Raw genomic sequence first — 23,156 nt, forward strand, 5'->3', positions numbered from 1 at the left:
TGTATTTATTGAAAAAAAAAGTCTGCATATAAGTCGACCCCTGAAGTTCAAACTTGTGTTGCTCAAGGGTCAACTGTATTTAATTGTTTTTCAGAAGATATTAAATAAATTTTAGTTCTTAGTATCATCCCTTTTGGGGCTGAGGCTAAGAAGAGAGACTACATCTCACTACCGGTTTTCAGACAGTTGCTGCTTGCTCCAGAGTGAGTAACCTCCAAGACCTGTTTAGGTTCATGAGTCGGACAAGAGGAATTCCAGGTCTTGCAGGCATCTCTTTCCCTTAAGTTCACTCGTGGGGAAGGTGACACGTGGTCAGCGTGGCTAATTATACTTCAAGGAGCAGGATCACCCTCCTTCATCACCTGTCTTCCATCCACTAGTGTAGTAGCGACTCTTGACCTTAGAAATGTCACGAGAGGCCACACGTCCTTTAGACTCCCAAGTATTTTGTTAGCTTTGGTTCTCTCTGCCTTGTCCATGTAAGAGCTTCTGTATGACCAGTTTCCAAAATCTTCTCTTTGTACCTTTCAGAAAAAAGAGCAGCTCTGGCTTCTTATTAATTAATTAATTATTTTTTAAAAAACATGTCTTCATTGATTTCAGAGAGAGGGAGGGAGAGGGAGAGAGAGAGAAACATCAATGATGAGAGTCATTGGCTGGCTGCCTCCTACATGCCCCTGACTGGGGATCGAGCCCACAGCCCGGGCATGTGCCCTGATCCGAGAATTGAACCTCGATCTCCTGGATCTTAGGTCGATGCTCAACACCAAGCCACGCCCAGCTGGGCCAGCTCTGGCTTCTTAAAGTCAGATAATGGAACATAACGGACAATACCATTCAAGTTGGTTAACTTGGCAGGTAAAGAGAAGTGCCCCCAGGGCTCGCTGCCAAGGTGACCGGAAAGCCCTAAAGCATGTGTTTGTGTGGCAGGAATCTTCAGCCTCTGTAACTTGGGGGAAGCTGGCCCAGGCAGTAGGGTGGACAAGACCACCGATGTAACATGTGAGGTAAGGAAGAGAGAAGGGCAGGGAGAGAGAGGAAAAGGAAGGCACTGAGGATGGGACAGAGGACACTGGTGGAGTGACCCAGCAATTTATTTGGTTGTCTTCATGCAGGTTGAGTGACACCACTTTAGGAGCCGTTCTTTTCTCCAGTACGTGCCCATGGGAGTACATTCTGTAAATGGTCCTCCCAGTGTAATCTTTCTAATAATATATGTGACCTTGTATGTGAAGCTCTTGTATTTAAAGTGGGTCTAACGTGGGTCCAGCATGGCAGCTTATATCATCCTCACGGATCCCACAGCGCCTCTGAGTAGAAATCTTGTCGAGGAAAGTAAATTTCTTGCTCAGCATTCTAGGTTTTTAGAATAAGACCTAGTGTAATAAATTAGCCTTTTTTTTTGGACAGGGGGATATGAAAGAGAAATGAAACACAGAAGGAAAAAAGAGGGTGTTTGCTATAGCTGGCTACTCAGATGACCTGAACGCCCTGGGAAATTCTCCTGTCCCCGTCTCATCCTACAGGTTTCTTTCCAAAACCGGTTTCCTAAGTTTCAAAGTTTTCATCGTAAGCCTGAAGGGGGGTGGGATGGAGGTGCTCTATCGAGACTGGGGAGTAGAGGTTGGGATCCCGGGCTGCTCCGGCCGTCCACAGCCACTGCAGAGCTCTCACCCGTGAGCAGACCCCACACTGCAGCGTCATGAGAACATAGCGGGGCTTGAGTTTAGGGTTTTTCCGGGCCTTTCCTAGTCCTGTACATAATCATTATCATGAAATCTGTAGAGTTTTACAACCTATTAAAAAATGTAATCTTAAAAACAAGTTGTTCACTGAATAGGGGGTCAGTGCCATACTAAGCAGATTATATTTCTTGAAGTAGCATATCTATAGCTGTGAATTCTGACATCTTTCATGGGGTTGCCGTTTATGTATACAAAGTGGGAAACGCTTCTGTTGTCTGATTTCTAGCCAAGCGTGCTTAGACGAATGTATTCTGAAATGACTTACCATTTTTAACCATGATCTAGGGATCAACGTAGTACAGTTACTAACAGTGCTCTGTCCAAGGTAAGCTTTATAGAAACACCAAAGTGATCTTTAAATGTTTGTCTCTGGAGGGATCTGCTTGGAGGCTGTAGTGATTTCCAGTCTTTTGCACACAGGTACAGACAATTTTAGAGGCAGTTAAGATGTTTTAGGGTAGCTACACTGTGTCCGCCTTCGATAGCTTTATCCCTGATGTCTAGCATAGTGCCTGGCCCATGGCAGGGCCTTGCTAGATATTTTCAGTAATGAACTTCTTTTAAAAATGTTGGTTAGGCCATTGTTCTGAAATAGAATCTCAAATGAAGAGGGACAACAAATCTGACTCTTGCTTTCTTCTCTTGGCTCATAAGTACGAGGACTGTCTGTGGTCAGGACAAAGTTCACGTTTGAGTGGAGATACTCTGCTGTTTAAAAGGTTGGTTTATATGCCATAGGGTGTGTACAGAACCATCCATCAGTGTCAAGGGGCAAGGTGTTTGGGCCACATCGGTGCAGTGTTTGGGGCCATGGACTCTAAGCCCCAGCCCTGCTCTGTATCGGCCTGCTCTTGTTAATTCTATGCTGGATCACTGGAGGTACGTTTTGGCTAACTCTGGAGCCAGCCTGTGATGCCTTCCCCTCGCCCTCTCTCAGGTACAGTCTTTTATGTGATCACACTGACACATCTCTTTTCTCTTCCCGGGCATGTTAGAGAGGGGCCCGCCTACCCAGCCGGCTCATCTGTGAGTCACCATTTAGCTTTTATCTCAGGACAAAATGCTTTCACACTGTTTTCATACTTTATAGGTTGATGAAGCTTTTCCCCTGTTGCTCTTTTAATTGGATTTAACAGTCTTTGATTTGCCTCCCTCGGTTCTAATCTAGCTGGCTCCAGAGATGTGTTAGTCACTCGTTACGTGCACCTTCCTGCCTTCAGGTTCCTTTCCTTTCTGTGTCTCCACTTCTTTCCTTTCTCTAGCCATAGAGTGACCAACCCATGAATCAGTGACGCTAGGATGGATGTGCCTTAGAATACAGGCATAATTTACTGGAACTTGTTTTAATACAGGAATTGGCTCAGGAGGGGAGGCTGCAGTGCAGTTTGTGTTTACTTCTGCACATACCCATGAAAACATAATAGATACAAAAGCATGTCGTTTTTTCTGGGATTTATTATTATTTAAAAAATTCTTTTAAATTTCAGCTTTATTGAAGTATAACGGACATATGATATTGTAAGATACTTAAAGTGTCCATCGAGGTGATCTTATGTATATATAGTGAAATGATTCCCCCTCTAGGTAATTAACACAGCATCATCTCCCATCTTTATCTGATATTTCTTATTCTGTTGGCTTCATGGTGGCCTGTGTGTTGTGGCAGCCTCCTGACTCCTGGGAGGGACACGAGGCCCACTTATAAGTGCTCAGAATAAAAACTGTAAAACACTGAGTGCTCAAGAATGTTGGCTAGGATGGTGGTGGTGGGAGGTAAGGGCTTCAGCTCATGTATACTCCACCGTCCACCGTCCTCACCACCATCCTTCCAGTATAATTAGCTGCACTGATACCCTGGTCAGGGTTCCCCTTTTCATTTGCTCAGTTTTCTTTTAAGATCTGACTAAATCTTCCCACACACTTCCCCCTGCTTTATGGAGCTCCTGCGCAACTTTCGGCATGATCTAGTCTCGTCAGATGATTCCCCCCCCCCCCCCCCCCCCGCCCCATTCCTTCCTTTTCTTTCTTTCCTGGGGACCTCCCTCTGTGGCCCTCTGACTTCCCCTTAGGTAAGTAACACTTCTTATAAAGACTTCTAAATAACGCCCCCACTTTTGGGCCCTTCCCTACTCACAGCCTCCAAACTTTGCAACCCCCCCTCCCCCAAACAGAGCAGAACACCTAGTACCTTGTGCCTCTCAGAGTTGAACTTCAGAAGCTTACCTCTAAGGTAGCTTGCCCGCCCAGCTTTTCCTTTCTGTATTTATATTTTTTCAGGTGGGGTTCCTGTAATCCTATTTTATCAAGCATGGAACTTTTAGCATTTGTGTCTTGCTCCCCTCCTCAATTGAAAATTGGCGAAAGGGTGAAAACTTTTATTTTATGACTTACACTCAGCAGTCTCCCAGCCTCTAGCTCCAGATTTCTAATTATTGACTGGATTAAAATCACCAGATAGAGCAAGGAAGTAAACCTGGGTATTCCAGACCGATTTTATATTTATTTTCCCCTTGCCCTATTCTTTGTTATTATCTGACATAAATGAGAGCGGGCGCTGATTTCCTCCCGGTGTCTTCCTTTAGTGAGAGTGTTTCCTTCCAGTGAAGATTATATGGGAAAGTCCAGCTCGTGTGCTCTGTGTTTTCTGTTCAATAATAAGCCCATCTTAATGAGTTAGGTTGTAAAGATAACTTGTCTCCTTTTAGTCTACAGCTAAAAGAACACAAGGAGAGGTTAGAGTTACTAGGGAACCACAGAGAAAATTAAAGGGCAATGAACCAGTACCTACAAAGAGAAGGTCAGAAAGGTAAGGATATTTATGTTGGAGAGTCTGAGGCAGTGAGTGTCATAAAATAAGAGTGTCAAATATATGAAGGTGTAATGTAGAGAGGATGGGTGCCAGTTGCCCAAGGTGAAAGACTTTTAAGAGGGAATAGGTAAAATTAGCAGTAGAGATTTAAGTATATTTTACAAAGAACACGTTTCAACACAGTGAAGAAGATTGTTATTGAAATGAGCCATCAAGATATGATCACCTTGCCCTGGCCTGTGCAGCTAAATTGGTTGGGTGTCATCCCATGCACCCAAAAGGCATTGGTTTGATTCCTGGTCAGGGCACATGCCTGGGTTGTGGGTTCAATCCCCGATAGGGCGCATGCAGGAGGCAGCTGATTGATGTTTTGCTCTCACATCGATGTTTCTCTCTCTCTCTCTCCCCCCCTACCTCCTTTCCTCTCTCTCTAAAAATATCAATAAAAAAATCTTTAAAAAAAGATATGGCCACCTTCAGTGATTTTTCTTTGGTGTAGTCAGCCACCATCTAAAAGTTCTAACTTAGTATAGATGTGACTAAGTGCCATTACATTTTTTTCCAAATCAGTGCACTCTCTCTTGAGAACATTCAGGCGCAGGTAGTAGGATGACATCTTCATTCTTTATTGCTTGCCTGTCGAAGTTGCTGTGTTAGAATCCTCATTTACCAATTGGACTTAGTGTAGCAGTACGCTTGAGAACTAATGAATATGGCCCCAGTGTTGGCTTAAGTGGAACATTTTAAAAAAATCGTATGTAATAGTCAGATGCTAGAATATTTTAATTTTAATTTTTGCCTTGTGCTGTATTTGTTTGGGCCTCCCACTGCTTCTGTTTCAATTATTGCATTTATGGGAAATAAAATGAGCTTGGACATAATCTTCAGCCCAGACCCCTCCAGCTCTTCTTTGATTCTTGAGCTGTGTATCTTTGCCATCTCCCTTCTTACCTTTTGTACAATATTCTGGACCCTAAAACACTCTCCAGATAGCTAGTCGGCATCTTTATCCGTTCCTTGCTTTTCGCCCTTGCTTGCTTCTCTGTCTGGGCTGATCTCTTCCCAGCTGCCCGGTGTACCTGCTGCTCTTCGGTTTTGTCTTCACCTTGCACTTCCCATGACTCGATAGGCAGAGAAGGTGTCTTCACTTCTTCTTTGGCATTTCCCACAATCAGTATCTGCGCTGAGTGAATAGTTTTTGAGGATATATAAATATAAGGAAGTATAGTCATTTGATGTTGGGCCAAGTCATTTCCATAGTTATCACTTGATGGAAGGCAACATGTCCTGTTCCTCCAACAGCAGCTTTTAGAACTGCTGCTTCTGAGGTTGTGGTATTGGGGTACGGTATTGAAAGAAGGGGTCGTGCTTATGGCAGCCTGGATATTGGGAAGCATTCTGCCCTCCAGACCCTGTCACATGGGGTCATTGGGACTTTGATGTATCCCATTTGGGGCTGAGATTTTTCTTTACTGGAGTTTTTCTGTCTTTTCGGGGAGTCACGCTTAAGGGTAACCCATTAAGAAAAAAAGCTGTAACCTGATCTTGCTTGTTTTGACTCCAAGTTTGATTTTTTTCTGTTTTACATTATGCATGCAGTTTTTTATTCAAATACTGAAGAAAACACATTATTTCCATCATTTTCCAGGGTAAAGAAATGGAAGTCATGGCAATGTGTGATAGCTTCTACATTCAACAGTTACAAATATGCAAAAAAAGACATCTAAAGCTGTGTAGCTTTTGACTTCATAGCACTCTTCTTTCAGAATCTAACCTAAAGACAGGATCAGAGGTTTAGGCAAACCTTTTTGAACCTTAGCAAAAAATCAGAACCAACCATACATTTCAACAGTGGCGAATGGTTCCATAAATGTTCATCTCTACCATAGAGTACTATGCAACAGCTTAAACTTGCCTTTGAAAAATTTTCGATGTGTAGATGGACCTAGAGAGTATTGTGCTAAGTGAAATAAGCCAGTTAGAGAAAGACAAATACCATATGATTTCACTTATATGTGGAGTCTAATGAATAAAATAAACTAACACACAAAATAGAAACAGACTCATAGATACAGAGAACAGACTGACGGCTGTCAGAGGGCAGCGGGTTGGGGGGCTGGGTGAAAAGGGTGAAAGAATTAAGCAAAAAACCAACCAACCAAACAAAACACAAACTCATAGACACAGACAACAGAATGGTGATTACCAGGAAGAAAGGGTTGGGGGGCGTAGAAGAGTGTAAAGGGGGGATAAATGGTGATGGAAGGAAACCCGACTTGGGGTGATGAACACACAATACAATATACAGATGGTGTATTATAGAATTATACACCTGAAACCTATATAATTTTATTAACCAATTTCACCCCAATAAATTCAGTAAAAAAGAAACATTTTTAGTGAAATGGGAAGATAATAAGTAGTATTCAGACAGAATGAAAGATATCAAACAGTGTAGCAGGATCCCAATAATGTAAACAAGTTTAAAATATACTTAATTAGAAGAATGGGATAAAATATGCAAAAGTTTGAAATTGATCACCCCTGCGTGGTGACATTATGGGTGATTTTAGTTTTTCCTTTTGGTTTTCTGTAATTTCCACTTTTGTTATAATGAATTTATAATCAGAGATTATTAAAATTTTTGATTGAGGTAGAAAAAGAATGACACCTCTCACCCTAATAATTCAAAAGAATTAAAACATGCAAGTTCCAGGACTGAAGTGGTTTTAGTCAGTTCTCATTTGAACATGAATACTTGATTGCAGGTGGTTTTCGTTTCTTTTGTTTTTGGTTAAAGTATGGTTGTGTATGGTACTGAAAGCCACGTGCTTAATGAGCTAGTGTTGTAAATATTGTTATTTACGAAGGGGGCCTATATTTCAATGTGCATTGTACAGTGTAATCTCATGGTGAAGGACTGGGTTTTGGATCCTGCCCCTGCCCCTTGCTAGCTTTGGGATGTTGGCCAGATTATATAGTCTCAATTTTCTTACCTGTGAATTGGGATTGTGAGCATTAAAGGATATAGTGCATGTAAATCACTCAGATGATGATATAGCTGAAATGATGATAGCTGCTGATATATTACTCCTGAAGGAAGCCTTATTCCAAATTTTCTTATATCCCTCTGAGACTGAGAATGTTCCGTGCCCCTCTCCAAGCTTGTGTAGGCACAGACACATACAGGGTGACTGGTTTGGCCTTACGTATTACTCTGCAACTTTCCCCTCTTACCAGTACACCCTGGGTATTGCTCCGATTCTAGATTCAGATCTAACTAATTTCCAATAACTACATAATACCCTGAATAATATCCTCTGGCAAGATTTCTTTGGACATTAACTCTACTATGGATAGTCAGGGTGTTTGTCGACCCTTACAACCCTTAAGATTCATTGCTTTTATTTCCGATGAAAATTTCCCCAAAGTTGGCTGCCGAGTCAGAGTACGTGTTAATTACAGTGCAGAGGGATTGGGGTTACAAAAGCTGTATATAACTTGGTTCCTGCCCTCTTACCGTCTAGTGGAAGAACAGACGATGTGCATTCTTTCCCAGGGATTTTTCATTTTTTGTTTTCTTTACTTATGTACAAAGATTTCAGTAGATAGTGATGTTTTTCCCGGGGAAGTTTGAAATCCTTAACATTCTGAAACGTAGGCATAAATCGAGAGTGGAGGGAGCCTCTTGTATTGGATTTATCCTGTGTAACATTTGCTGTATCCCTTAGAGATGAATTTGTCAGAAATTGTACATGTTTTTCAGCTTTTAAGAGCTAGGAGTCCAGCTTGGGAACTGAAGCACTTGACCTTTGCCCTCCTGTTCCTGCTGTGCTCACACCCTGCAGGGCTGCAGGCATCCCCCAGGCCCCTGATGATAGCCATCCCCACACGCAGCATCTTGTCTCCAGAGGCCCAGGCTTGCTCTGCCCCAGGCAGGCAACTGAGCAAATCTTCAGCTTGAGGTCACCAAGGGTGACAGGAATGGTCGTAGGCTAACAAATGGTTTTTACAACAGCGGAGTTACTGCACTCGAAGTGGACAGGTCATATCATTTTTTTGTAATGTCACTGAGAACTACTTAGGACAACAGAAGTTTTTCCGTGTTCCCACTTAGGTGGTGTGTGTGTGTGCGCGTGTGTGTACTAGGTGGGGAGTGGGGAGAAGACAGGACACATGCTAGCGTTGCTTTGCGTGTGTACGTGCGTGCTTGTAGTCTGTCTGCGTGAAGGTGTATCTACATGTCGCATGAGCGTCTCTCTTTAGAGGCCCTGTTTTCTCCCATTAGTAATTAACACTTGGTTACTGCAGTTGGGGTTATGCAACTCTTTACAGCTGACACTAGTTCGTACCTGTTTTCATTCCTTCTCGCCTCTGATTCAGCGTCTTGGCTCCAGAGAAGCGATTGCCCTAGAACACTTCAGAACCCGCTTGGCTGTCCCCTGACTCACTGGAGTGGTCACATACCTGAAACCCACCGGGCACCCTGTCACGGTTCCCAGGCAGAGGACCTGTACCTGCTTGTTTTGCATTCATGTTTTGTCTCCTTCACTTCAAAAATTCTACAACTCTTGGCCTGTTGGGGTTCAGCTTTTACTCTTGTGCCACTTAGCAGGTGCGCTGTCCCCTTGGATTTTTTGTAGTAAGGGCAGGGGGAGCAAACACGTACGCGGTGCTTGCCCCTCATAGGCTCTGTGCCAGCAACTGGATATTCCTGACTCCCAGAATCCTCCCAGCAGCTTCAGTGGCTGGACTCCTACACCCCCATGTTCTACATGCAGAAAGTGGGGCGGCCCCTGAGCCCTGGTCATTCGGCTTGTAAGTGGCTCCTTCGTGGTAATGACTCCCCATCTGGGTGAGGCTGGCTGGTGGGGCTCAAGGAGCCAGGGAACCAGGCCCTGTCCTGGGAAGCTGAGCGCCGGACAGGCAGGTCCAGTGCAGAGAATTGGCAGAGATGCTAGGCTGTTGCTTATGTTTGGAGAGGAAGTGACACACTTGAGCTCTCTCCTCCGAAAGCCCTGGACCTGTGAGGGAGTCAAGGGAGCTCAGGCATGGACAGGAAGGAAACCGGGAAAGGGAAAGGGAGGTGTGGAAAACTCTGCTCCGGGAGGTGACTTGCAGCAGGCTCTCACGAAGAGCCCCTCTCTCCCTTGTCAGTTTTGTCCCCTTGGGGCGCACATCGCAGGGGAGGGTGAATCGAGTTAAAGGTGTGTTTCCAGGCAGAGTTTCTTCTGTTTTGATGAGTGAGTCATATGACCAGGCAGGAAAACCTCTTCGGCTGCTCTTGTGATTGTGTTTCTGGAATTGGTTTTGAAGAGGTTGTATGCGACGTGTTGGGATTGTCTCCCTGCAGCACAAGCTGGTGCTCTGGAAGGAAGGTGTCTCGGTAAGAGGCATGGGGGGTGGGGAAGGGGGGTGCTGGGCAGGGGCGGGACTCCGATTCTGTGCCATAACCTCTGGATACAACATCCTAGGGCGGAAAATTGGTCACCAGCCTCAGGGGCCGTCTCTGCCACGTGTGAATGAAGTCCACCGTGGGTGAGCAAAGACAGACCGCCCAGGGGTTTCACAGTCTTCCTTATGGAATGCAACTGCTTGCTATTGTCCGGGTTATTTTTATGTCACTAGGATGTAATGTCAGCACCCTTTCTGGATGTTATTAGCATGGTTTCTTGAGTAGGAACATGGAGTCAGGTAATGTCAGTGTCTGTATGATCTTGAGCAAGTTCTTAACCTCTCTAGCCTAGGTGCCCTAGTCTGTAAAATGGGGGCATTATGAATAACCTCAGGGCAGTAGGACTGTCGCAGTTAATGCTCAGCAGGGTCCCCATCTTTGTATCTGCTGTAAAAATGGAGATGCTGCCGTAGCCAGTTTTGCTCAGTGGTTAGAGCATCGGCCTGCGGACTGAAGGGTCTCAGGTTCGGTTGCAGGCTCCTTCCTGGGCCCCAGTCGGGGCGCATGCAGGAGGCAACCAGTCGATGTGTCTCTCTCACATCGATGTTTCTATCTCTCTCTCTCTCCCCGCTTCCACTCTCTCTGAAAAGCAATGGAAAAAATATCCTCCGGTGAGGATTTAAAAAGAAAAAAAAAAGCTGGGGCTCGTTCTTGCCTTTTGGTGTCTGACGCTTGGGGAATCTTCCATTCTGATTCCTGGCTGTGATGAGCTCTGCTTCCAGGACACACAGCACCGCGGGTGTAGACACTGACAGCCAAAAGAGCTGGAATTGGAGAATTGCAGATTCTACAGCCTCAAAGAAGGGCGGGGCCTTTTAGGACAAAGCATTCCTGGCATGATAGGCAGAGGAGGCTCCTTGGAGAAGTAAGCCAGACTCGGGTATTCTGATACGGCGCCTGATGCCAGTCGGACGGGAGGACGCCCTTATCTCGTGTCTGATTGATTGGTCTTTGCGTTTTATCCAACTTGTCACTTTGCCTACAGAAAGAATTTTTCCTGCCATCCTTTAAAAATGAGGAACCTTTACTGTCAATTTGATCTAGTTGAACGTAAGTTTTATTTTGGAAGGACAAGAGGGGTTCAGTGGAGGGAAAATTCTGACCCCCCTTTCCTGTAACATATCAGCGGAATGGGCACTGTTATCTGTGTTATCAGGTTACTTGACAAATTACCATTTAAGAAAGACTTCTTTATTAAAAAAAAAATCCAACTTTTTAGTACGAACAATTTTAAGCATGGACAAAACTGTAGAGAATGGTATCACCCCTAACATACCTATTTCCCACCTTCTATAGTTGTCAACATGGCCAATCCTGCTCCCTCTATACCCCACACATCCCCCCCATTATTATTAACAAAATCCCAAACAACATTATTTTATCCGTAAATATTCTAGGTGTACTTTGAATGCCTTATAAGTTTCAGTAATGTCAAAAATGAAAACTTTCACATTTTAAAATCCATCTTGTGGGAAGATCTTGTCTCTTAGACAAGGCCGTCATCCTCAGTGCAGGGGGTGGGGAAATGATTTTTTTTTAAATAGTTACCTGGGTGGGGGGCTGTTCACACTACTTGTCCTCCCAGAGTTTGCTTCTGTAGCTCCCACTCCCCCTCAGTTGAAACTCTCAGCTTGGATACTTTGCGGAGCTGGTTTGTGTCTGAGTGTTAGAGCAGGAATAAAAGATGGGGGAACCGCTGCTTGGGGTAAAAGCGATTCCAGGTAATGGGAGCTTAACCCTTCAAGAACCACTTTTTTGTTGTTATTGATGGGGCTGTTTAAAAATGTTTTTTGGCCCAGCCGGGCGTGGCTCAGCCGTTGAGCATTGACCTAAGATCCAGGCGATCAGGGTTCGATTCCCGGTCAGGGCACATGCCCGGGTTGCGGGCTCAATCAATGACTCTCTCATCATTGATGTTTCTATCTCTCTCTCTCCCTCTCCTTTCCTCTCTCTGAAATCAATAAAGATACATTAAAAAAAAAAAAAAAATTGTTACCCTTTTAACCAGAGTATGCTGGATATTACTTAATTGCGTTCCTGTTTGCTAGAGGGTGTTTTTTTTTGACACAGCCTGCCATGCTATGGAGTGCTTATTTTTATAGTATACCTGTCACCTGCCTCATTGCCATTTTTATCCCGTCAGCGTGCTTTTCCTTGTCTCCTTGAAATCTGAAGAGCTACGAAGTAAGGTCCGGGTTGCATGCGAACTTAGAGTGCACCAATTGTGAGGGTGATTTTGTCTCCTGAGCAAGGTGTGTGTTGTTGGAATTAAGAGCTTTGTGATGTTTGCCTGCTCAGCAGACGTTTGGGTGCCGTTTTCTGGTTTTCAGTGACCCTCTGCCCAGATGAGGTTGCGTGTGGCCACCATGCACACAGGGGAGGTATCATCCTAATGGGCACAATTTAGCAGGACTCTTTCCTCTAACTTCAAACACAGCTTAAGAAAGTCTCGAAAGGTCGTGCACGTGGTTAGTGCACAGGAAAGTTGGAAAATGTCCTTTTGGACAGATGTCTTTCCGTCTCACCACTGAATGTTTTGAAAGTAAGTTAGGAGGTGAGAAAAAGAGGGATTAAAAAAAATGTCACCATTCTGCTTTTGTTGCAGTTACTTATTAGCAGCAAAATTTAACAGCTTGCTTTTTAAACCTTACACACCAGTTTTACTTGGCTAAAAATAATTTGGTGTGTGAATATAAGTTGGCTATTCCATAGCAATAAAATGTATAGAAGAAATGAAGAGTCTCATTTTCACCCAACAGAACTGATTTCTTTTCTGCTCTTCTTTAAGAGGGAAATCAGAGAAGACATTTTCACTACCCCTTTCTCTCCCATCCCCTCGCACCCCATCCACCTTTAAAATTCTCCTTCGGAAAAATGACACAGTATTTTTTCAAAAGTGAGCTGAGCCTTGCGCAGGCTCCTACACAGGATGGACTAGTTGCATCAGCTTTTCCTTTCTCACACCCAGAGAGGGTTACATAGTTCTGTGAGGTGTGCTTGGGAGTTGTAAAAATATGGAATGCTGGAAAAATTCCAGGGTCTGTTGGTAAATATAGAACACAACTGAACAGCCGTTCGCTTCTATGGGTGATTTTAGAACTTAAGGGGAAAAAAAGGCAGGTATCTATAACCTAGCTGGGGAAACAAAAAGAACATGTGATGACCATGTTTCAGATTCGATTGTAATTTCTCTTTCATTTCCCTAAAGACTTTACAGGGAATTCAGGAAAGGGGATTAGACTGCATTTGGCTGATATTATGAAAGATCCCTCCACTTCTTGCCCATCACATTCAAAGATTTATTACATCAGCCAAGTGACTTTTGCTGTATTATGAGAAAGCTGTCTTTGCTTTGTGTGTTCAACTTGGCAGGTTTTTCAGCGATATGTTTGGGGAGAGAAGTGAGTATAAGATGCTGGAAATCCACAGCTGAGAGGTGCAGGTGAAGTTACCACACAGGAGCTGATTGACTGGTTAGGAGTGGGTCTTAGAAGTGGCTGGGCTTTTCTGTATGTCTCTCCCATTGTAGCCTGTCCTATAAAAGGCCTTTACAAGTGTGGTGTTTACAGAGCAAATACCCAACAAATTGCTCTCAGCAGTGATGGGCGCACTAGAACACTGTGTATCACGTCGATAGTGCCTTTGTCGTTCTTGCAAAGAACTTCATGGGAGGTGGCCTCTCTCTGGCCTTTGAGACTACCCCCAGTATCAGGCACACCAAGGTCTAGAAAAAGGACACTTGGGTGTTGGGAATGTTCTTTTAGAAATCTCGGTTCAGTTTTCTGGCCCCCTAAGGAGCCCAGTGAGCTGAATAACCTTTCATTCCTGTGCTCCACAGTTTAAGCCTCTTTTAAGCCTCCAAAAGTCAGACCTATCTAAGGCTCCAAGCTCCTCAAGTGTCACTGAGGTCACTGGGAGGCCCTGCCTTACCTTGGCAGCAAAAACTCACCTCTTTCAGGATTCATTCTTTCTTTCATTGTAATGACAAATATTTATTTAGCTTCCTGCCATGTGTAAAGCTCCACTGTAGGTTGAGAGGAGACCACAGAGCTGAATGTGACACCAATGTTTCCCTTCAGGATTCCAAGTGGGGAGCTGAGACGCATATGGGATTCCTCTGGGGCAAGGGAGACTGGCGTGCCGTCAGCTATAGAGACACAGCCATACGGTTAGAAGTCCAAAGGCAATTTGGAACCAATTTCCCACTGCCAAAAAAGACCCATTTCAGACCCCAGACACTATACACATGTTATTGATGAAACAAGAAGAAAGCTGGTCCTCTTACCCATCCGGTATAGGCTCTGTAGGACCTTCCATCGACTCCTTTCTGCTCCAGGTGTCAGTTGGTGATTACAAGGTGGCAGTACTGGGAGAATGCATGGCTCATTTTTTTTTTAAAAAAAGAGATTTATTACTGATTTTTAGAGAGAGAGGAAGGGAGAGGGGGAGAGAAAAACAACCATGTGAGAGCAAAACATCGATTGCCTGTCTCCTGCAAGTCCCCTCCTGGGGATCGAGCCTGAAATCTGGGCATGTGCCCTGACCGAGAATTGAACCAGCAACCTTTCGGTGCATGGGAGGACACCCAACGCACTGAGCCACACCAGCCGGGGCACAGGGTTCATTTTCACGCTTGGGCACTTTCCCCAGGGAATTGTCATAGCTTCCCAGAGCTCCATGGTAAACTCTGTATTCTTTGCCGTTTTCTTTTCTTAAAGACTTTCTCCACAGTAGCTGGTAGGGGACTCAACCTGCTTTGCTGTCCTTTGAGTTACTAGCTTACGGGGAGGGGGAGAGGGAGGGACTGTGCCCACACCTACGGGGTGCCCCAGAGACCATTTTCTCATTTACTGCTCCCAAACAGGTGGGGTAGGTGTTATCTTGATAGATGAGCAAACTGAGGCTGAGAGAGGATCAGTGGCTTAGCATTCGCCCCAGGCCTCTCCGGGTAACGCCAGTTCTTGCCTAAAGGTTTGCCTGTGTTCTTTTAAGAGTGAACTTTGGTTCAAAGAAGCGCTCAGTTTGACCCCCTGTGAAGGGTCTTTCCCCAGTGCTATCTTAACACCACGCTCCCTTTTCTTTACTGAGACAGAGAACCTGCAGCTGGAGACTTCTCAGTGTTTGGGGCACTTGGATTTTTTTTTTTTTTTTTTTGGCCTTTGCCCCTTATTTCCAGTTATTCTCATCGCTAAAGGGCTAGTGTCTAACTCTCTTACCTGGTGCTGCTTTTTCTTCTAAGAAGCACCTAAGAAAAAGAGGGTTAATAGGTTATATTTTGAAATTAGAATGTTACTGTCTTGAAAGAATCATGAGTCAGTACTGATAGTTTTACCACCTGTAGTAACAGAAAGGCTTGTTTTAACTTCACGAATGGGCATCAGCAACAATTGCAGCTTGCATTATGTACTAGATATGTTCTTGAAGAATGGATAAATAAAATTCTATATTTTCCACAACTTTATTTTTAAAACAGCTTTCCATTTTAAGAAATACCTTGTGGTAAGTAGAATGACGACTGCCTAACTTGATGTCTTTTGAAAGCCAGTTTCATCAGGAAAATCTAAAGTGTCATGAACATGTGACCTTTCTATGAGAGTATGGCATTCAGTTCTCAGTTTTATTTTTTTAATTTTTTAAATTTTTTTATTTTTTTTATTTTTAATCTTCACCCAAGGACGTGCCTAGAGAGAGGAAGGGAAGGAAGGGGGGGGGGGGAGAGAAACATCGATTTAAGAGAGAGTATTGATCAGTTGCCTTCTGTACATGCCCTGACATGGGATCGAACCTGCAACCTAGGTATGTTGCCTGACCGGGAATTGAACCGGCAACCCTTCAGTGCACAGGACTATGCTCAACCACCCGCGCCACTCCAGCTGGGTTGGTTCTAGGTTTTATAATGTTATATTAAGTATGATGAGGTCCCACTGAACCACATGGGGAAAAAAGAAAGGTGCCAGGGGCCAGGCTGTGTAACACAGGACTTGGTGGTAGACTTCACATCAATTCTGTTATTTGGTGGGATATTATAATCCTTGTGTCTCTGTCTTTCAAGGACAAAGCAGAGGAATTGGGCTTAAAATATAACAGGGAGCTGGTTTAAGGTTGAGGTAGAACTATACTCCTCTCCAGATAGTTCAAAGGTGGATGAGTGACACATGCTATGGATTCTTCAAGAGCTTAAACATGGCAGGTAACTCTCATAGACTCTTAAAATGTTAACACTAAAAGGGACTGGGAGATAATCTTCCCTAACCCTGTTGTTATAGGTTAGTGTCACACAGATTGTTTACCTGGGATGATTTAGGTGTAGCCCTTCCTGAAGGTAAAGAATGTCGTAAATGAGTGCCTGGAAGTTCCTTCCAGAAGCATAGCCCTGTGAGCACACAGTTCTGGCTGTAAATGCCATGAGCTTTTAACGTAGGTAAGTGGTTTGGGTATTAAAGATGAAGGAAATGTGCTTCTAGCTCTGGAGAAGTGTAGTGTCAAAATGTGCTGATACTAAATCAGTTTGGTATATTAAAATAAGCACAAATGACTGTGGGAGTTCAGCTCGGGTGATCTCAGATGGGAAGGATCAGAGATGCCCATTGAAAGAGGCAGTGCCACATACGCTGAGCCGTAGGAGTAGATGTGGTTGGAGTCTCTTTAGTACCTGCATTGAGGGTTGCCTTTTTTTTTAACCTTTTAGTTGTGAACATTTTTAGGTGGAAAGAAAAGCTAAAAGAATAGTGCCATGAATACCTGTACGCCCACCACCTAGATTCAGCTGTTAATGTTTTGTCATACTTGTTTCAACTCTGAATTTGTGTATGCACTTATGTGTGTGGGTGTTATTTTTTAGCGATTTGTTAGTAAGTTATAGGCATCATGATATTCTCACCCCTAAATATACCCATTGGCATCTCCTAAAGCCATTCTCCTACATAACCATAATTCCACTATCAAAAATGGAAGAAAATGAACAATGATGCATTAATACCCAATTCCTACTCTCTATTTCAAATTTCCCTAATTGTCCACATCTTTAAAATTTTTTTTTCCCAAGCCTGGATTTGATGAAGGGTCACACATTACATTTTGTTTTTCTAACTCCTAAATATCTTCTACTCTAGAAGAAAGTTAGATTACTGCTAATCCCACCTGTTCAGTTTTTGTTTCATGACATTGACCTTTAGAAGGACCAGACCAGTTTTCTTATCACCTTTCTGTTGCTACCTTACCAGGCAAGTTTCTTGCAAATCGAAGATTTAAAGCGTTTTTAAAAACTTAAAATAGTCAAGTATTTTGTAGGAGATATCGTGCCAGGTTGTCAGATGCTGTTCCCGATACACCATTTTCAGTAGCTAACGTTCTTTAATCTTTATTTGCAAAAAATAAGATAAGGCGGTTGTAAAATGTTAGAACAGTTTAGAAATCTATAAACTGTAAAGCAAGAGTTCTATTTAATATCACCACTGTGTAGTCCTGAGATAACAGTTAATCGCTTCGGTGAACTTACCTTCTTTCCCATTTCTGTGCTTTTGTTTTTGTTTTTTTAATGTCTGATAAAAACTGTGACCCTCTCTCCACATTACTGTGCAGCTTACTTTTTATCTCCCTGACTGAGTTATGGAAGGAGTCCCACGGAATAGGTAACGAGGGTTGTTTTTAATAGTGGCTGGGATGAATGCACCAAGCCAGCCACATTCTTTCATCGCTGTTTAAGACGAGACACACCCAATTGTAAAGTGCCTGGCCCAGGATTAGCTATGTGGCTTGTGCCCACAGAGCAAATATTTTCCTCTGTTTGAGGCTCCCTAGCTAATATAGGAATTGAATCTTGGTGTTCTGTGCCCTGTGTTTCAACAAGTTGTGGGAATGTGTGAGTAGTAAACTCTTAGGGGCTCTGTATTTGAATTCTGGCTCTCTTTTTGTCTTTTTGGGTGGGTCCCTCCAGACTCCTTTCTGTAGATATCAGTCGATCATCAGGTTGGCCTACCTTGGAAGTAAACATGCTACTCTGCCAACATAAAGTGATTTAGAAATGTTAATATATTTTACCAAGCCAAAGTCTCTACTGGCATGTGTATTTTAAGCCATCATAAAACATATTCCTGTCATGCTAAGGAATGTGCCGAGGGCAGGCATCAAAGACTGGCCGAGGGAGTGTGGGGAGCGTGTTTTGCTGTGTTGTAGGGCTGTGTCCTGACAACCTTCGTGAGGCCTTGGGTGCTGACACGGAGTGCTTGCTAAGCGTTGAAGCCATTTTATTTATTAATTCGAGAACTCCGGCAAGTAGTGATTCATACTTGTCCATTCAAGTGTCTGGGGGCTCAGAGGTAATTCCGTGGATGAAGGGTTTGAAGGCTGGCTGAGCCTGCCCGATTTAGGGAATCAAGTTAACAGTGTAATCACAGGAACAGGGGGTGGGCCTTTGAGCTGATGGACAGCACAAGGCCCGACAGGGAGGCTGTCTGGGCATTTCTGGCTTTTCTGGCTGCTTTGGAAGGTACGAGCCTCCCCGTGAGAGCGTTACTGGCTCAGGGTGGGATGGTAGAGCCGCTTGGTTGGTGGTGGTTTGTTGTCCTGCTCTCTGTGGCAGTGATGTCATACTGGCATTTGGTGGGCCACCAGGGTGTCAGGAAATCCCCTTATTAGTAAATTAAATGGTCTGTAATTTGGTGACAGGGCTTTTGCATTAAGCATTTTGTAAAAGAGCAAAATGATGGTAAGGTGTTTCCGCACCTTGAACTGTCTAAATATTTGGTAAAATAGGAGGAATTATCATTTTAAGTGCATTAAAGAATTCATATATTTAAAAGTGTTTTCTAAAAGTAGGAAGTTGTCGACTGTATTAAATGTGTATTTCCTTCATATTCTATTCATTCTAAATAAACAAGAAAATAAGTGATAAAATAAATAAAATATTAAAATCAAAATAAAGGCAGATCATGCTACTGAAAGTAAAGAAGCAGTGTTGAGAAGATTTTAATTTCAGGATCAGTGAATCCTTTAAATGAAGAACCTCACTTTTTCCCTCTGTAATATAAGGATCATAAAATCTACACTACAGGTTTGCTCACGGGGAGCAAACGCTCTCACGGGGAGGTTGAAATGAGATAATACACATTTAGAAGTTAATAAGATGGTGTTGATTCCAGCCTGATTGCTCTCTTGAGCAGACAGGACTGTACAGTGAAAAAAGCATGTGAGTTGAAGTTACATAATTGGTTGGAATGGTTTGAATTCTTTGCCATGTATGGGTTATTTATTTATTATTTATTTATTTACTTATTTATTCTTACCTGAGAGAGAGAAAGAGAAATATTGACGTGAAAGAGAAACATCTTGGTTGCCTCCTGTATGTGCCCCAACCAGTGATCGAACCCTCAACCTAAGTATGTGCCCTGACCGGGAATCGAGCCTGAAACCTTTTTGGTGTAGGGGAGATGCTCCAACCAACTGAGCCCCCCAGCCAGGGCTTGGATGAATTCTTTGGATGTCTCTGAATCTCCTCGTCATTTCTTCAGCTCTACGGCAGATTTAATCATATCACCTTTGCAAGATAAGATAAAGTGCAGGGGCTCTCCCAGGCACCTGGCAGCTTCTGGAATCTGGATGTTTATCTGGGGGGAAGGGGTGCCTGTGCGTGTGGAATTCGCACCATCTCACCTACAACTTCCCTTCAGTTAATGACCTTGCCGCTTTTCTGTTTGCAGCCACCCCGCAGAGTGCCACACCGGGCATGGACACCTTTTCCCGCGTCTGGAGGAGCACGGCTGGTAGTGCCATCGCCGGGTCCCAAAACTGCTAAGGCCACCCCAGGGGCGTGGGCGCCAGACTCGGAGGGCGGCACCCGAGGGCCAGAGCCATGCCTTTCGGCCTGAAGCTCCGCCGGACACGGCGCTACAACGTCTTGAGCAAGAACTGCTTTGTCACCCGCATCCGCCTGCTGGACAGCAATGTCATCGAGTGCACGCTGTCGGTGGAAAGCACGGGGCAGGAGTGCCTGGAGGCTGTGGCCCAGAGGCTAGAGCTGCGGGAGGTAAGGGGGTGTGTGTGGCGGGTGCATGAGCGAGACTCACCCAAGGGACCAGCCACCTGTCTCTTGGCACCTGCCATGCCTTTCAGCCCCAGCCTCGTGTTTAGAAGAAGCCTGTGACGCTTAGCAGGGGCTCGATCTTCCAGCTGTCAGTGGAGAGAAGCGAGGACACATCTAGAGCTCCCCCGGGGTGACAGCCTCCCTTTTGTTTCTGCTAGTGGGGACGTTTTGGGGGGCTTGAAGAGGACTCTCCTCGCCAAAGTCATTTCTGTCTTTAGAAGAGCTGAGCGGGTGACTGTGTGGCAGGTTCCCGCCGCGTATCAAGCGAGAACGCTCACCTAGGACGGACACAGCTGCTTTTCGAAATCTTTTGCTCGTTTGTTTCTGTATTTTCCCCTTCAAGGGAGGGAAAAGAAAATAAGCATTTAGAGGGAGTGTGAGCAGAGACGCTGCTTGCGGGAGCTTGGAAATGGGGGTTTGTTTCTTTTGAGATTCCTCCTGTCCCTCGTTTTCTTTGTTCTGTCTGTGCGACTTCTTTGGGCTTTAAGCATACCCGGGGTTGACCATGAAGTCGGTCATGTCCTTGCTCTTTAGAACAGACTCTTGCTTAGGGCAGGGTGTCCTTTCTAACACACAGGCCCTGCTTTTTCAGTCTTGCAGACACTCCAGGAGAGATGTGGTGAGTAACACACAAAGCATTTGTCTTGAGAGCCATGTGTCATGCCAGCTAGTGGGTAAGGTGGGTGTGGTTGAATGGTGGCCAGTGCTGAAGTGACTATAGCCCCCTGAGACTCAAGCCTTGCTGAGGACAGAAAAAGCCCTGTAATTGTCTTGGGCCCTGTGACATCATTGCCCAAGACCTCAGGGTGATGAAGAGGGGTGGTACCTGTTGGAAGTGATTGATAGTGTTTGATCCCCTCCCTCACCCCTCACAATCCACCTTCTCTCCATGTGCACGTAGGAACTGGGGTCACAGAAGGTCGTCTTCTCCCCTTGGCACCTTCCTCAGGCCAACTCTTATCCTCTGGGGGACTGTTCTACCCGAATACTTCTGTCTCCTATTGGTCTTCATATGCATACTTTGGTTTCAGAGATCAGGTCTTCCTTCGAAGCTTAATTTCCTGTGTAGGAGCCTGTCCTGCCCAGCAGAAATGTGTAACTCTGTAGCTGACACACTAGAATAAATGTGTTCTGACCTTGCTGGTTGATGGCTGGCTCTTTTGTGCTTATTAATAACCCACTTGGGTATATATACATATTTAAACATAGGTATGTGCATGGATATCAAGGAAGAACCTTAATACTGTAGATTGGTTGGGCAGGAGACTGCTCTAAGTTCTTGGAAAAATTTTATAGATCATTTAAAAATATATGCAGTGGTTTTACTTTCGAGCATTCCTGGTAAGTCACATTAGAGTAATTAACTATTCTTCGCATGCATTGGGAGGCACAGAGCACGTGGCTAAGTAGTTACAAGCGCAGCCTTTGGAGTCTTGCACTTGAGTTTAAGGTATAGCTCTGTTGCTGTCTAGTTGGGTAGCCTTGGAAAAGTTACTGCACTTCTGGGCATCAGTTTTCTCACCTGTAAAATGGGAATAATGACACTTTACTTACCTTTTAGGGCTGTTGCAAATATTAAAAGAGATTCAGTATGGAAAATGCATAGTGCTGTCTTTAATAATATGTAATTGTTCCAGTTTAAGAGTCTTTTTCATGGAAGAAAATCTTGAGCAACTGCAGTGCGTCAGGCACTGTTTCAGGACTTGATGAAATGAAGGTAATGAGGTGCAGTTTTGCCGTTAGGATATGCACAGGCAAGTAGAGGAGTCCAGCATTTAAACTAACAGCTAAGATCAAATGTGACCCACGCGGAGGAGCAGTGCAGGGGCATCTATGCTGTCCTTAGATTGTGCAGTGTGCGGCTGCTCCACCGAACACCACGGCCCTGGAAGGGAGAGGAAGCCTCGGAAAGATGAGCAGAGCCTTCAAGAGCCTTCGCTCTTTGAACAGGGACTTGAAGGATGCACAGGAGTTCAGCAGGTGGAAGAGAAGGCCAGGTCATGCTGGGCGTGGGGAACTGGAATTTCGCACATCCAAGGATGTGAAAAAGCAGGCACATTCTTGGGGACTGAAAAGCCACCCCTGCAAATCACCAGGTAGAGCTGCAGTGTAAGGTGCAAGGCGAGGCGTGTCTGGAGATGCGGAAGGTAATAATTACTCTTAGCAGACTATTGTTTCTGGTGGCAAGAGGGCAAAGGTCAACCCCGGATTATCCCACAACTGTGTTGTCACAAAGGCTAAAGCAGTGAAGTCACATTCTGCTGTCAGGTGTGTGTGGCAGTGTGACTGATCTCCTAATGCTCAGGTGTGGTTGGCGCTTAATGCTGGCTTTATTTTGACGTGCCCCAAACGGGCGCATCCACATTAGAGCAAATCACTTTCGTTTCCAATTGTGTGCTTTTGTTCCGTGACGGATGACATCGAAGGCATGGGCCTTTGTGAGACAATCCTCCAGCTACTTCTGAGCTAGGGCAGTGTAATGCTTTGTTCTTTTGTGCATCCACACCTCGGGCAGGAATGCATTTTCCACCCCAAAGCCCAAGTAGGAGGTGGCGAGCACAGGGTCTGCTCCACTCGCTTGACTTTGTATTGGGGTCAGTTTCCACACAGAGCTGATGGCGCTTTAGAGGAGAAAGTGGAAATCCATCTAAAATACAACAAAATATCTGCTCTTGATAAGGCCCGGAAACCAGATTATGGTGGATATTTGGCTTTGCCGTTAGAAGTGTCCTGTGGTTTAGGTGTATCCTAAACTTTATAAGAGCTTTATATTAATTAATTACAAATTGTGTTTTACCATTTAATTTTATTGGAGAATTTTATTTTTTGAAGCGGGTTTAGGTTTACAACAAAATTGAGTGGAAAGCACGGTTCCCTGTACCTCCTTCCCGCACACCCCCTCACCCCTCCTCCATTATCAACATCCCAAACCACAGGAGAGCGTTTGTTACAATTGATGAATCCACATTAATACATCATTGTCCCCCAAAGTCCACAGTTTACATTAGGGTTCACTCTTTTTAAAAAATATTTATTGATGTTAGAGAGAGAGGAAGGGAGAGAGGG

General features: G+C 44.4%; 1 protein-coding gene across 2 annotated transcripts in view; it reads left to right on the top strand.

Annotated features, from left to right (window-relative positions):
• The window catches only part of PTPN14 (protein tyrosine phosphatase non-receptor type 14), a 147,485-nt gene that overhangs the window by 39,738 nt on the left and 84,591 nt on the right, over positions 1-23,156 (top strand). For both annotated transcript variants that reach the window (XM_087827908.1, XM_087827907.1), the window contains one exon: positions 19,708-20,033. In XM_087827908.1, the coding sequence (XP_087684034.1) occupies positions 19,860-20,033 (174 nt within the window). In that variant the 5' untranslated portion in view covers positions 19,708-19,859. Of the gene's footprint in view, positions 1-19,707; positions 20,034-23,156 lie in introns of those variants that run through there.

Source organism: Miniopterus natalensis, chromosome 19 (assembly GCF_054644295.1).
Source record: "Miniopterus natalensis isolate mMinNat1 chromosome 19, mMinNat1.hap1, whole genome shotgun sequence".
Taxonomy (NCBI): Eukaryota; Metazoa; Chordata; class Mammalia; order Chiroptera; family Miniopteridae; genus Miniopterus; species Miniopterus natalensis.